Raw genomic sequence first — 13,686 nt, forward strand, 5'->3', positions numbered from 1 at the left:
TTGATGGATTTGGATTGGTTTACATGTAAATGATAGTGACGGGAAGAAAACCCATTCACTTTTTCAGCACAGATCCATTGTGTGAACCCACCCTGCAGTGAAGTGTGCTTATATCAGCGTAAGTATATCAATGACAAGGTGACTAGAGGGGGTAGAGGAGAGGGGTTATCATTAGTGAAGCCCTCTGCTGCTGTTCACGACTAGTTCCAGTAATTACTTCACAAAGGGTGGTTTTCGCCATCCCACTGTTTTTCCCACACAGGGCAAGCACAGAATTCCAAGTGGCCTCAGACTTGCAATCTCCTTGCTTTAACCCGGGCAAATTGCTAAGCTTGGCCATTCTTCAGGCACTGTAATTGCATTTTAGTGCTGTTTTTATTGGTGCCGGCTTGCCCAGCCCCCCGGTCTGACAGCTCAACACCAAGAATGCCATTGAACGCACGATAAATAGAGAGTAAATAATTTGTTTATTGGGAGGTTCAAATTAGGGGTTAATTAAGGATTTAGAATGGACTGAGGGGGGAAATATTAAATTAAATGGATTTCTGAAATTGGACAGTGTCTGCAACATGCAGCACTGTTTATAGATGCAATACTAAATTTAAAAAAACATGTTGTATAACACTGTAAAGATATTTTGTTGTCAGGTAACCTAAAAATGTGCTTTATACGATAAACAAATCTAGATTAATTGGTGATATTCAGATAAAACATTGTCTGTATTAATCTGACAGCATTAGGTTGCATCCACAAAAGCAGTTTTCACGGGTTAAATCTAGCAACAAAAAAAATAATATTAATAAATAAATGAAAGAAAGAAAACTTAAGTTAACAACTGCAATTCTCAGTGTTTCTCAGTGAAACCACAAAAACTTTTCTTTTTCTTTACCATTTTTAACCAGTTTTAGAGGTTTATTCAAATGTGAATACTTAAGTTCATCTCATTAAAATACTCAAAGAGATCTAATTTTGTTCTTGGCACCATTGAGCAGTTCTTCTTTCTTGAGTGTCCCTGCTTCTAATTCTACGGTACAGATGCATTCCAGAGCTGGACAACTGAGCAAGTGCTGTTTGCATTGAATTGAAATAACAGCAGAAAACTGAAATGGCCACAGGATTAAGGGATCTGAACAGGATAAAAGGATAAAAGATTCTTGGTGTTATCCATTTTAGCTTAAAAAATGGAGAGTCTTAACCAGGATTTTGAACCTCACAATGCTTAGAGTCTTTATAGAACATGGTTGTGCAGTTTGTAATGATCTAAATTTGACATTCTATATTCTATTGTGTCGTTGAGTAAATGGATTAGAAGAATGACAAGGTTTTGAGTGCTCAGAGTCAAAGCTTCTCTGGTGGAGGTGTTATAGCTGGTCAAAAAAAAGTTTAACTCCGTCAATATAATTTTTTGCACACTGTGTGGAAATAACAGTGGTCAAAATTAGTTTAATTCCACAGATGAGAAGAGCACAGATCAAAGCACATTTGGATTTTTGGAGAAGCAGTTTTGAAAGTGTTGTCAGGCAACTGCCCAGCTAACAGAGAACATAACCACAACTTTCACAAACGTTTTCTGAATGTCCTCATGATGTTGTTTTTACTTGTTCTTATAACGTTGAGAGAAAACATTCTGAAATCAATATTCTCAGAACGTCCTTATGATGTTATTTGTTCTTGAAAAAAAGAAAACTTCTCATAATGTTGATAGAAAATATTCTTAAAATATTAAAAATAAATGTTCAAATTAATACGGGTTGCCAGCTGTTCAATAATTATCCTCTTTTGGGCTATGTATTTAAGTTCCTGTCTGTTCAGTGTTAGTGGGTCAGGTATCGTTAGCGTAAATGTATACGTGTGTCACCAGCCTTTCTTGTGTGGACATACCTTGTGTGGATTAAATTAAATACTGTTTATCATCTTCATGCGTGTTCATCTACACCGTTTTGTGACAGTTGTAAGGAATGATTTTGTAACCTTTACATAATATTATAGTCGACAGTGTCAGACACTGTGATGATTGTAAATGCAATAAAACCGACCATATTGACAATATTGTGTATAAAATTTACATCACTTAATATTAACTTGAACATAACATTAACATTTTTTTTATTTATTATCATTGTAGTAAGTATATAATAATGATCTTTAAAAGAGGACAAATAAGTGTCCAGCTCAAATTTGCACTAGTAGGCGGACATGATATTTCAAAACCAAAAATTAAAAAATATGTTTGTTTTTTTTTATTTTGGCATCTCATGCATTTTGGTTTCCACTATTTTTGACTAAAGTAATATTACAGCAACTAAAGACTTATGTTCGGCAATTTTAACTAAAACCACCATTGTGTTTTTGTTTATGTTTGGAAGACTAATTTGTAGAGCGCACTCTTGAAGGGTTGCCATTTCCACTTATTGTAAGCACCGCTTATTAAGCGTCTTTTAGCTTGTTGTTAGGGTTCTGCTCATATTTATGGAGTTAAAGGGGTCATATGAAGCGATTTCAACTTTTCCTTTCTCTTTGGAGTGTTACAAGGTGTTCATGAATAGATAAGATCCCTAATGTTGCAAAGACTAAAGTCTCAAACCCAAAAAGATATTCTTAATTAAAGTTAGGACTCGTCCACGCCCTCCTAAAACGCCTCGTTTAATCACGCCCCCACATGTCACATCACGATGTGGGAAGATTTGCATAACACCGCCCAAATGTTCACGCAAAGAAAGAAGGCCTAACTTTTTAAAAATCGACGCGTTTCAGAAAGGCGGGGCATAGAGGAGAAACAATAATGTACAGTATGTGGAAAATAATGTTTTTTGAACCTTAAACCATATAAACACATTTTATTACACCAAATACACAAAATAATGTTCTTTTTTAGCAACATCATATGACCCCTTTAATATAGCAGGCAGGTACAGGATGCAATATTTTGGTATGTGGCTTATTTCCAAGATAACGCATTTGGATTTAAGTTTATTATAGGCTTGTTGTTTTATAGCAAGATCTGGCAACACTGAGTCAAGACCCACATCCTTCCCTGTGATTTCTCTGATACACGTTTAAATACATCATTGTTGTCACTACCTGATTTTTCAGGAGCTTTTATAACATCAGCTATGAGAAAACCTTAAGACCGACCTGCGTACGAGAGAAGGAGAAGTTAAAACTGAGGATTAACACTGGGTTACTGTGCCCAAAGACCCAATTTCAAATCAGTTACGGCATGCATAAAAATTCCTGTGAAGCTCCAAACGATTTTACTTCACTCGAACCTCACGGACTGTGCATTTCGTACAGATGTGCTTGTAGAAGACTTTCAAACACAGCCTTGACTAACATTCCACCCCACAGATCAAACACGTACACACATATAGATAAAGTCTCTCAAGTGGCCTTTCATGGTGGAAACATCCCTTGTAATTATGAAGCTCAGTTGCTCGGCTGTAATTTGTGCGGTAATCAGTGTAACCCACCTCTCGCTCGCAGTGGCCTGACACCTTTGACCCCACACACAGTGTCAAACAGCCTGTCAGTGGGGCTTAATAAAGCAAAATGACAAGTCTCCAGAGACGTTACCACACCGCCATGTCAGACAGCAATGAGTGGTTGTTGCCGCCTGCCAGGTACTGAGGTATTTTATTTAGCCCTGAGGAGGACAGGTGTGCTCTGCAACAGCACGAGAGAGGGAATGCCAAAGGTCTTCGAGTTGGAAGCCGCTACAGGTGTTGGCGCACAGACAAGACACTGCGTTAACATAAAAATGAATCGTTCCATTATCAAGGAGTATTTTCATGCGTCCTCGTTTATTTACACTGTCTTTTGATTCCGATAAAAAACAACAGGAGGCTCGAAGTCTCTTTGTGACACGGGTGAAATGCTGACAACCGCATTACAGCGTTCTAAAGTGTCAAAAGTGATTCATACTTCACAATCAATGCCACAAATGCAGGATTAAATATAATTAAAGAAATTATGCCCATCAAGGAGAAAAGCCTGTCTATGGGGATTTGATGGTATCAAAAGAGACACTGGTGTGATGTGAAATGCAGTGAGGAGACACGCCTGGACCACCTTCGAGCGATGAGATCTCTGACGCTTTGAGAGCTTCTTTAGATGGTTAAACTCCCTTTAACCCCATTAGGGGAATTCGGCTGCCGTCTCTTAGCCTTCATCCTGAGAGGACGAAAACCTGTGAGGCAAGGGTGGCTTACGGATCAAAATGACAAGCGGAATTGTCTTTGGTCTCAGGTTTGCTTCGACAAGCTAAACATTTCACAAACCGGACCAAACAAGCTATGTCGATTTATGTTTAGTCCTAAAAAGTACCTATGCTGCTTTTACAATGTATGTTGTGCATTAAAGGGACAGGTCACTCCAAAATAAAAATTATGTCAACATGTAACTCTCTCAAGTCATTCCAAACTGGTATGACTTTTTCTTTTGTGGAACAAAAAAGAATGTTGGTTGCCATTCATGCTTGAAAATAAAGGTTCCTAAAGGGGGTTTTCAAAGTGGTGCAACAAAATAATAATTTTTTGTTCACCAAAAATCTTTCAGTGAACGTCTCGGTTACGTACGTAACCCTCGTTTCCCCGATGGAGGGAATGGAGACGTTATGTCGTGACGACATTATGGGGGGTTCGCCATAATGTCGTCACGACATAACTCATAGTGACCAACAGACAGGGAACAGTTTTTAAAAGAACCCTTTTTTCTTAGTGTGAAAAACATTTTAAATATTTCCATTTTAAAGAACCTTCTCTGCATTTGAAAGGTTCTATGGATTTTTTAAGGTTCGTCGTGGAGCCATCAATGCCAATAAAGAACCTTTCATTTTAAGAGTGTTGATTTCCATTGTATGGACAAAAAACACTGAGACATTTCTCAAAATATCTTCTTATGTTTCACAGAAGAAAGAATGCCATACAGGTTTGTAATGACACGGGGGTGAGAAGTTTCATTTTGGTGTGTATCCCTACTTGGCAATTAAACCAGACATCATGAAAATTTCCAAAAGACTATAGCTATGCAAGACTAAGGGACCTTGGTGGAAAGTAAACCACGGGTTTAATTTGTTCAGGTGCCACTCTATAACCAGGAAATATCACAACATTCAATAAACTTCCCCCACAAGCCTTACTTCCTCCTTATTACCTCACCCTGACTGCATGGGCCAAGTGGCTGAACACCAGATAGGTGTCATGCAAATGTGGATGGTGATGTGTTAATGCATTAACGGTTGTGGTGGCATGGTTGCAGCAAGCTGTTTTTCCAAAAAAAAGTGCTGCATCCCGATTCGCCTTCTTATACTATGTCCTAAAAATGTTGCACTCTTTTTGTGAAGAAATAGTATATACTTTTGAGTATGTTTCAGAAGACAGGAAAGCTTTGGGTCACATACAATCATAATTGCGTCTTTAATAGACCGCTCTGTCGTTTAGTTACGTGCATCCCGTCACAGTTTCATCTTGTCACAGTTAACATCCTCCACATTTCATTTCCTACTGTATTGGAGAGAAATTAAGAAGCATGCTAATCTGCCAGCCGAGAACTTTCATGCTGTGAACTCTCTTCATATATTTGCATAATGATGCATATTAAAGTTAATGACCAAATGTTCACTATATGTTGTTGCAGATTACGTGGATAACATTTGATAAATATTATTTAATCAAGTTGGATATTGATTATCAACCGCTCAAACCCTTTTGATCTAAAACTCTCTACTTAACCATCATCAAACATGTCTGTAGTTTTTTTTTAAGACATTTAATATGTGTTTGTAGTTCTAATCAAATCCTCATCCAATGAGCAGTGGGTTTTTGGTATATTAGCACACTTTAAATGTCCATCCAAAATAGTAAACAATCCAGGTACTTTTGGAATACTCATTTTAACATACTACGTTTTGGGACACACTAATTTTAATTTTGAATGCTATTTAGGACTGATAGTATGCGAATTGGGCCACAGTGAAGGTCTCGGATTGGAGAGCAAGTTTGGAGTTCTGAAAGTTGATGCTGAATTTTTTACTTTTTTTCCCAGTGAGACTTTTTATGGGCCCTTGTATTTCTTTAAGCCTTGTGCTCCAACCATGATTCAGTATTCAGACCAAAAGAGTAGGTTTTGAGCTGTCGGTGAAACTCAACTCGATGACAGAGAATTATTGCGAAGGCTGTGCACGTTTCTTGACGTGACTGCGGAAGTGGTGCAAAATGCGATGTAAATCCCCTTAACGACCTTTCAGGCTATCAGTAATCGGCACACAAAGCTGATTGGCAGCCGACACTGAGAGGCGCATTTATTCGCGCTGTACCCAGCCCCTCTCGACGGTGACCCCTACTGTGCGAGGCGTGGGGTAGAGTGCCCAACGACTCCTGCTGCCAACACGGCGAGCCAGCGAGGGAAGGGGAGGCATGGTCATAACGCTGTTTGTTTCCTAACCTGGATGTCTTGAGGTTCTTTTGTAGCACGATCTCTCGGGTGTCTGAGAACAGAGGGGTGCTTCCACGTCTGTCAGCCTTCGTCAAAAAGCAACACGCTAACTCGCTTCCCATTATGCGATTAAGCAAGTTTCGTTGTTCCTGTCCTTGGTCAGTTCTTTACAATGAGAACAAATGGCGATGCACTTTTGCTATTGTGGTCATTCACGTTATTATGATGACAGACACGCCTAGCGCACCAGGCGGCGAGTTGCTTCTCCAAACTCTCAATTGACAAAGCCAGCACAGCACGGCTCACATCTGACATCCCAAACTCATCTCAATGCATACACATTCTCCCACAATCCCCTTGAAAAACACACTGTTCTCACACTGTGCAATATTCTGCTCTCCAGGCCCCGTCTCAGAGGGGAACGTAGTTGTACCCTACTGAGCTGCAAGCCCCATTTCCTACTGAGAGGCCCGTTTTGTCCCTTGGCGGTCTTCCTCCATTGAAGCGGCGCTCCATGCTACCGATACACAAATCTAAGGGGATTATCTTCTTTTTGTGGTAAGTGACCCTATAAATAAAACCTGCAGCTCAGATTGATGAGCCTGTCCACAACTATTTGCTGTTCTACATATTTATTCTGTTCCTTAAGTTATTGTTGCTCTCTAATACTAATGAATCTATTAAGATGAGTGGCAAATATGTGTTGCAGAGCGTGCTAAGCGACGAATTATTGACACCTGCATTCAGTTACTCCACTTATATATTTAACTTACAACATTTTTCAGGAAAGTCATTAGTTTAACTACATTTCTCAATGACGAGGTGGCAACATCAATATTATTAAAGTAATAAGTAATGTAACAGCAAAACGCAACGGTCTAACCTAAACATGTTAAAGCATGAACTGACAAAGAACTGATGTGCATACTATACACCCCCAAAAAATGTGAGATTAGAATAAGGTGTGTGTTCCAATCCATAGTATGTTGAAAATAGTATGCTAAAGTTCCCGAATGGTCTACTATTTTGGGTAAATTTTCGAAGTGTGGATCCGTACACAATCAAATGTGACCCTGGAGCACAAAAGCAGTCTTAAGTCGCTGGGGTATATTTGTAGCAATAGCCCAAAATACATTGTATGGGTCAAAACTATCGATTTTTCTTTTATGCCCAAAAATCATTAGGATATTAAGTAAAGATCATGTTCCATGAAGATATTTTGTAAATTTCCTACTGTAAATATAGCAAAACTTAATTTTTGATTAGTAATATGCATTGCTAAGAACTTCAGTTGGACAAATTTAAAGGTGATTTTCTCTGAAATCTTTTTTAAAGGCGACCCTCAGATTCCAGATTTTCAAATAGTCGTATCTCGGCCAAATATCGTCCTATCCTAACAAACCATACATCAATGGAAAACTTATTTATTCAGCTTTCAGATGATGTATAAATCTCAATTTTGAAAACCTGACACTTAAGTTTTGTGGTCCAGGGTCATAAATGGCTAATATTGCCCATATTATTGCGCTTTGGAGGCGAATTCAGTTCAGAACTACAAACACGAATAAAAGGAACTACAAGCATGGTGGATGTGCGTGAGACCCATGGTTAATTAGAGATGTTTGCATGTTATCTGTGCTATATTTAATCTGCAACAACGTGTCATAAAGGTTCAAATAGTACAATAGCAATACAGATACGTTTGGCCGATATTAAATGCATCATGCAATAAACATGAGCAGAGTTCTCTCCATGAAAGAACCACGACTGGTAAATCAACATGATACTTGTTTTCTCTCCAATACAGTAGTGGTAGTACGTCTCAAAGCTTGTCTGCTCTTCTGCTACACACTCAAAAGTACCTACATTTTCTTTTTTGAAGGAGCACATACTTTTAGGGCATAGTATAAGTAGATAACTAGGACACATCACATGTGAAACTAAACTAGGAACAGGTGAACAAAATCAGAAACCATGGAAACAAATCAAACAAGGACGAAATACAGGAAATGGAAACAGAGAAACAATAGACGCTAATAAGCATGGCAAAAAAAAAATAGTAAACACAGGAATGAAATATATGTCAGATGGGATGACAGCAGTACTTTATGTGTGCAAATGAGAGAGCATGAGTGGGAGTTTTTCATATAAGCTATATTAAAAATATTTCAGAAAAAAACAGCTGTTTGTAATAAGTGAAATAATTTGGCCTGGTGATATGGAATTGCAATGTGGTCAAGACCTGGAACTTTTTTATATAGAGCTGTGCAATTATTGAAATTTATACAACTGTTAGTTCTGATCCTCAAATCTGATTGGCTAAGTGGTCTAAAAGTCCTGAGAGCAGTAATACTTTTTTTCTTTTTCTTTTTTTTTTTTTTTGGAGCATTTATTGGAGCATTCCAGAAACACTGGCACAGACATTTTAGAAACACAGATACTATTATAGTTTTTATTACTATTTGAATCAGTTTTGAATATATATTTTCCATTTTCATTTTTTTATGGTAAAGTTTAGGTCATTTTTAGTAGTTTTTGTTTTCAGCAGGTTGCACCAGGTTGTCATCACTCTAGTGGATGGCAACTCTATTAGTTTAAAAACTCATCAGATCAAAAACGATATTCCCTTCCGGAAGGACAGCACTTGAGTTTGTGTCTAAAAGTTATTCAATATTAATTTCTATTATATTTTACTGTTGTATAAAAGCAATATCACACCAGTAATCATGCAGTTATTCAGCCTGTGGCATTGTGCATATGGCTTAATCACAGTACTATATCACTGTGATACTGCTAAAATAATTAACAACTTAAAATGTCAGTCAGCTAATCAGAATCAAGCGTTCAGAAGGGGATTTATATTCCATCGTGGAAAAGCTAACTAATACCTCAATTCTCCTGAGCTATCAAGAGCAACCTTGTCCTTTTTGCATGCTGTATGGAGTTTTTTTCTTCTTCTGTGATTATGAAATGATGATTGTTGATTATAAATGATAGTATTAAATAGATTAAGCAGCTAACCACCATTTTTGTTGCTGTTGGTCCAATAAGTGACATGAAGACATGATTACTTTAACCTTATTCTGCCATTTTTAAAACTCTTTATTGTTTAATGTTTCAAGAATATGCCATATTTATTTTGATAACGCAGTGCAGACTTCTTTGTGGTTAGTACATGAGCTTCAACACACAATTATGTTGGCATGCAAATATCTTACGCACTGTTTCCATAACAGTGAACTGAGTGAATCCAGTGGCTTTTGTTGTTGTTGAAGAAGCAGAATTTGACACAAAGCCATTGAGGTGTTTTGCTGAAAGTGAACCTTTCAGAATCGCTCTCTTCATCTGCTGCTGTTGGGAGGGAGATGCAGCTCCTGTTGTCACTGATTCCAGATCTTTCCGCTTCTCTTTCACCCTGAACAGTACTTTGTTGCTGTTGGATCTGGTTCATTTGATCTTTTTAAGTGCATTTATTAATATGACTGCAGGATACTAACTTGGCGTAACTGTGCTGTCTGTTTTCGAGGCATCACAGAACTATGCTGCCTCTCACAAATGTTTGTTGTGTCAAATTAACTGTTTTGCCACTGAAATCTAAGTTTGGAGTTTATACTGCTTTATATATTGTATTTATATATCCAGTACTGTATATTGTTAGAAATTGTTAAATGTGTATTGTAACTGTTAAGCGTAGTCTAAATGTAATGAACTTGGAACCTGTGTGGTTTGATTCAACATATATGTTCACTATTCAGAATATTTTGCAAACATATTTTCTAACAAAATAGTATTGACTGTATTGTAACACTCGGTGCATTATATAATTTTTTGTTTAGTACTAATAATCAGTTATTTACAGTACCTTGCTTGTCATAGCTTAGTCAAATACAAGAATCTTGTGGCCTGCTTGATTGTACATTAAATAAATATTATAATGTGGAATGTGACGCAATGCATCTTGAAGAATAAAAATACATCATAATTTGGCATACATCAGTGATACTCACATACCTACATCTGTGTAAATAAAGTTGGCCCTCGCCATTTTTTTAAGGAACAAAATGTATATTTCTCACCTCTTTTAGATGTTATTGTTTTCTTTCTGAATCCTTCAGTTCCTGCTGTGATCATGCTTTGCTGCCCCCTCTGGTGGACTGATTCATTTACTAACTCCTGCAAACAAAGAAATACCATCAGCATAAACAGATCTGAGAATTTGCCTGATCTAAGTTTTTTAAGGGAAAAAAAATACAGGCAAAAAGTACCTGTTCAAAAATGTAAATAAACGTAAATGAGGGAAAAGTTGTTGGAAATCCACAACAGAGCAAGTATTTAGGGTGAAAAAAATCCAGTGCGAGTCTTCCGTGTTCTGGTATGTTTAAATTAAAGCAATAAGCCCCAAGAAGCCATGGTTTACAGTGAATTTATAACAGCTAAGGGGGTTTTAGCTAACAATGCCCATTAGCTGTTATAAATTCACTGTAAACCATGGCTTCTTGGGGCTTATTGCTTTTATAAAACGGTTATTCCATATACGTAGTAAGGTTTCACAAAATAAAACAGAGCAAATAAAGCGTAATGATATTAATAAAAACAGTATTCTTCCACCAAACAATGTAGTTCCTCAGAAACAGTTGTGGTTCCAAGGTGTATGTTTGTAGAGTAATTTACAACAGCTTCGAATGCGGCTCAGCCAATCAGAATCAAGGACCGGAATTATCCGATAAAAAAAAATATTTACAAAATGTTTAGTTGTGTAAAATAACTGTTCATTTACAATTTTAGATATGATATGCAAATCTCGTTTTATTAAATTGTAATATGCTATATATCCCTGCACTGTACATAATGGTACTGGCATTGGCTATTGAACAAACCATATTAGTTAACCACTGGTTTCTATGCTACATACAAATATAAGTCATTATGTCGATTTTTATTCATCTAAACATGACATTATGAAAAATAATATATTTATACATTATATATTAATATTAATTTTTTGGTTGCATTTTCAAAATCAACATCAATCTACTGCCTGATGATTCAGCAATAGTCAGTTGTTTGTCACATTGTAGTTCTTACACATGCACCCATCACCTCACACACAGAAAGCTTTGTGCTTCTTTGCTGCACTATTAATATTTCTGTGCCAGCGTGGAGGAGACGGGGAGCTGGGGTCTCAAACGTCCACCCCCAGAGGTGCAGCAGCTGTTAACCTGGCCTTGAGAAACGCCTCATGAAAAGACAGCACTCTGGGGGAAAGCGAGCTTTCTGCTTTCAACATACTTTGATGCCACACAAATGAATTAGCGCCTTTGTATGCATAAGAAGCAACGATATGCGTAAAACGCCTGCAAAGCAAGAATAATACAAATGACATTTTTAGGTGTACAAATATTGTGCTCATCTCAAAAAGGAGAAGTTATGAAACAGTGGGCTTGCCTAAATATAAATTCAAGCACTGAATTGAAAGTCAAGCATAGTCGGCAAAGGACACTGAGCAATGAGCTTGATTAGACATCTATTTCCAATGTGATAAATGAGACAGAATTATAGTTGCACTTTTTAACAAATCTTTTTTTAATATTACCTAAGTATTATTATTACCTCTACTACTACTACTACTCTATTTTATTTTATTTTTTGTAGAATGGCCACCCAAAATGGCCTCTTTTATTTAAAGATTTTTTTTTTTATCTTTATTGCTATAACATAAATGCTGAGACAATCATAATTGCCTTTGAGAGCAAATGTTAACATGCCAAGTCCGTTACATCGACATAACCACAATAAAGTACATTTTAAATCGCTCAAAAAGCAGTGTAACATATTGCTTTACGTGTGTGCGTGTTGTACTCGAGTCACAAATTGTGAAAACCATTTTAAAAAAGCACCAAACACGTGTGGTACCAAACCTGACCTGCAGAGTTCTCTGCTGTTTATCATCACCTTCTCGGCGGAAGTGATGCATGACGCACTGACGTGGCCGGAAACCCGCCATCTTGAGGGAGGAAACGCCTTGAAGTTAAGGAGGAAACTTGAACTGTGAGTTTTTATTTTTGAAAAACGTATTTAGTATTCGAAACGTTACCACCATGCTAACAAACGATACATAGTATTGTGTGATATGTTACCCGTGGGGGGGGGAAAAGATTAGAATGAGAATTTCGGTGTTAATTACATCCGAATTAATTCCGAGTGTCTGTGACAAAGGAAACAACAATCTACGACTTCAGTCAACTTTACTTCTGAAGTAACTAATGTTGCATAAATGATTTAAAACTTGTTTCAACTGTTGAGCTCAACTTTGTTTTTAAATACTATGTCTGAGTATTGTAGAGCCTTTAATAATCAACCACAAACACTAGTTTAATCAACTTATTATCTGAAATAATTATATGGTCCTGAAGATCAGATCTGATAAGTTAAACCTCACTGAAATCTATATTTGTCCCTAAACGGATAAGATATGATTCTACGTAATGACACTTTTCTGCTATCGCCTCTGAACAGTAAGTATTATTTTAGGAATGCTTGTCCAAGCTATTGGAGTCAGATCAGATTTGTTATTAAAATAAATGTTTATAAAGACTTGTGTGTGTTATATTTTTTCTATGAGAGCTTTTTGCAGCTTTTCCTGGTTTATTTAAAGAGTCAGTTGTTGTACCTGTTATACTCGGAGAATCAGGTATGCTGTGAACTTGAGTGACAAATTTAGTTTAGCCACTTTATTCATAACCGTGATGTGTATAGGGTCATTTACACTATGTATGTGTATTGATTACTTTACATTCGATCCTGTTGGAAGACAGTGCTTTTAATGAGCTTTTTATCCTGTTCTGTTTCAGTGAAGTGAGAAAGGCGTCTGGCAAACATGGGCAACTTATTCGCAAACCTTTTTAAAGTCTTCGGTAAGAAAGAGATGAGAATTCTTATGGTGGGTCTTGATGCTGCTGGAAAGACGACGATTCTGTACAAGCTGAAGCTGGGGGAGATTGTTACCACCATCCCAACAATCGGTAGGTGACTGTAGGGCTGCACGATAAATCGAAATGGAATCGAGATTGCGATTCGACAGAAGCTGCGATTGTCGTGCGTAGACTTGTGCCGGTATTCGGTAATGCGATATATCACGGTAATGAACATGCACGATATTGTTATCGTGGGCACTTCTAAATACCGTGAATAATTATATATTACAAATTATTTAGAATTTTGAATGCATTTTAAGAATACTTTTCCCATCAACTG

General features: G+C 37.2%; 1 protein-coding gene across 2 annotated transcripts in view; it reads left to right on the forward strand.

Moving 5' to 3' along the window:
* The first annotated feature begins 12,382 nt into the window (after positions 1-12,382).
* Positions 12,383-13,686, forward strand: part of LOC107727518 (ADP-ribosylation factor 1-like) — a 3,642-nt gene continuing 2,338 nt past the window's right edge. The window contains exons 1-2 of one of the 2 annotated variants that reach the window (XM_016537395.1): positions 12,383-12,480; positions 13,284-13,454. In XM_016537395.1, the coding sequence (XP_016392881.1) occupies positions 13,310-13,454 (145 nt within the window). In that variant the 5' untranslated portion in view covers positions 12,383-12,480; positions 13,284-13,309. Of the gene's footprint in view, positions 12,481-12,900; positions 13,124-13,283; positions 13,455-13,686 lie in introns of those variants that run through there. The other variant, XM_016537396.1, reaches the window with a different exon arrangement.

The sequence above is a fragment of the Sinocyclocheilus rhinocerous genome, unplaced genomic scaffold (assembly GCF_001515625.1).
Source record: "Sinocyclocheilus rhinocerous isolate Xijiao unplaced genomic scaffold, SAMN03320098_v1.1 scaffold306, whole genome shotgun sequence".
Lineage (NCBI taxonomy): Eukaryota > Metazoa > Chordata > Actinopteri > Cypriniformes > Cyprinidae > Sinocyclocheilus > Sinocyclocheilus rhinocerous.